This window comes from Morone saxatilis, unplaced genomic scaffold (genome assembly GCF_004916995.1).
Source record: "Morone saxatilis isolate NCDOM2014 unplaced genomic scaffold, NCSU_SB_2.0 Contig16, whole genome shotgun sequence".
In the NCBI taxonomy this organism is placed as follows: Eukaryota; Metazoa; Chordata; class Actinopteri; family Moronidae; genus Morone; species Morone saxatilis.
The window spans coordinates 9,554,714-9,556,702 of NW_023339718.1; the positions used below are offsets into that span (position 1 = coordinate 9,554,714).

At 49.9% G+C, this 1,989-nt stretch overlaps 1 protein-coding gene across 1 annotated transcript; it reads left to right on the forward strand.

The window, feature by feature from the left end:
* Window positions 1-599: 599 nt before the first annotated feature.
* foxb2 (forkhead box B2) lies at window positions 600-1,559 on the forward strand. Its single transcript, XM_035659004.1, has one exon. The coding sequence runs from the start codon at window positions 600-602 to the stop codon at window positions 1,557-1,559; it is 960 nt and encodes a 319-aa protein (XP_035514897.1).
* Window positions 1,560-1,989: the final 430 nt, after the last annotated feature.

Consider the following 1,989-nt stretch of genomic DNA (forward strand, 5'->3'; position numbering starts at 1 on the left):
TCTCTCTCTCTCTCTCTCTCTCTCTTCTCTCTCTTACACACACACACACACGCACGCACACACACACACACACACACACACACACAGCCCTCTGCTCTCCCCTGACGTGTCCCCTAAGTGTCTGGATAATAGATAATAGAGCCAGCAACCTGCGGGGGTCTTACAAAAACGGCGCTCGGCGAGTGGGAGCATCGCACAAGAAGAGAGGAGCACACACCACACAGAGACAGCGGAGCAAACTGGCCCCTCACATCCTTCAACCGCCGAGAGGACCTCTCAACTTTTACGCGCAGAGACTGACTTTTACGCACACGCCAAGAGCATTATTTGACAGAGAAAAGTATTAGAAGAAACTCTCTTGGGATGCAGGAGCCTCTCAAGGATCTTACCTGACAGCAGTGGGCCTTAAGGCTACACTGTACGATATAACGAACATTTACCAGCTTCTAATCTGATGGCTCAGAACTTTGGAAAAGAACTGTCAGATGGAGACTGATATGAAGACCATCCAATTTTCTCCTTAAAATATAACATTTAAAATATAACTTTAAAGGCGGTTTTATTTAACAAGTCAAACTTCAAGAAAACAGTAACCAGTCATGCCTCGTCCTGGGAAGAACTCTTACAGCGACCAGAAGCCCCCATACTCCTACATATCACTGACAGCGATGGCAATCCAGAACTCAACCGAAAAGATGCTGCCTCTGAGTGACATTTATAAGTTCATCATGGACCGGTTCCCGTATTATCGAGAGAATACCCAACGGTGGCAGAATTCCCTGCGACACAATCTCTCCTTCAACGACTGCTTCATCAAGATCCCTCGGCGGCCTGATCAGCCCGGGAAAGGCAGCTTCTGGGCTCTGCACCCGGACTGCGGTGACATGTTTGAGAACGGCAGCTTCCTGAGGAGACGGAAGCGCTTCAAGGTGCTGCGCGCCGAGCATATGGCCTGCAAGAGCTCCCCGATGATGCATTACTTTCACCATCACCACAATCACCCGGGCAGCAAGCTGGGCACGCCGTCCGGCCACCACGACCACTCAGTCGGCCCGGCAAGCACCGTGGGTCGGCTCCCTCACTTTCAGGGTTACGGTGGCATTACATGCGCACAGCCCGGCGGGTTTAAACACCCATTCGCCATCGAGAACATTATAGGACGGGACTACAAGGGTGTGATGGCCAGCGGGCTCCCCCTCACCTCAGTCATGCACCACCTGGGTTACCCGGTGCCCCCGCAGCTCAGCAGCGTGGTCAACTCCATGTGGCCGCACGTCGGGATGCTGTCGGAGTCCATGGGTGGCGTGCCCGTGCCCGCATCATCCGAGTACGCGCCCTTCAGCATGTCAGCAAAGGGCCTGTACCACAATGCCAACGGGCAAACCCTGCCCGCGGTTCCTGTGCCAATAAAACCCACCCCGTCTCTGGGTCCCGTGCCCGGTTTGACGGGGCTGCAGTCCGGTCCGACCCAGCTCTGCTCACCGGCCTCAGTGATGGAGAAAAGTGATCTGCTAGAGGGAAAAGGCAACCCTCTACACCCGGCCCTCCTGCTGTCCTAACAGGGTAAATTGCGGGTAATTTTTGAAAAGTAACGCAAACAAGAAGGACATTGTTATTGCATAAAATAAGACGGAAAGGCCTATTGACAACATCATAGATTAAGTTAAGTGCAGCTGTAGGAGAGTTTTAAAAAGTAAGGTTAACATTGTGCTGTGGAATGAATTTTTCATTAGACCCATGTTGATTGAAATCATAATTTATTTGCACAATTTGTGAGGGCATTTACCACATACTGTAATGTGGCACTGATAAATACAATCAGACAAGTAGATACGCTACACCCAAAGAAAGCTTTGATTTAGGAGACAAACAATTCTTTCCAAATGCAAATCAACAACTCTGTTTATAGGTTTTGCTCTTATTCTATTTATTTTATTTTAATATATGGCAGGCTTGTCGGGTAAAGACAAATAGGCCTTCGTGTTGTTT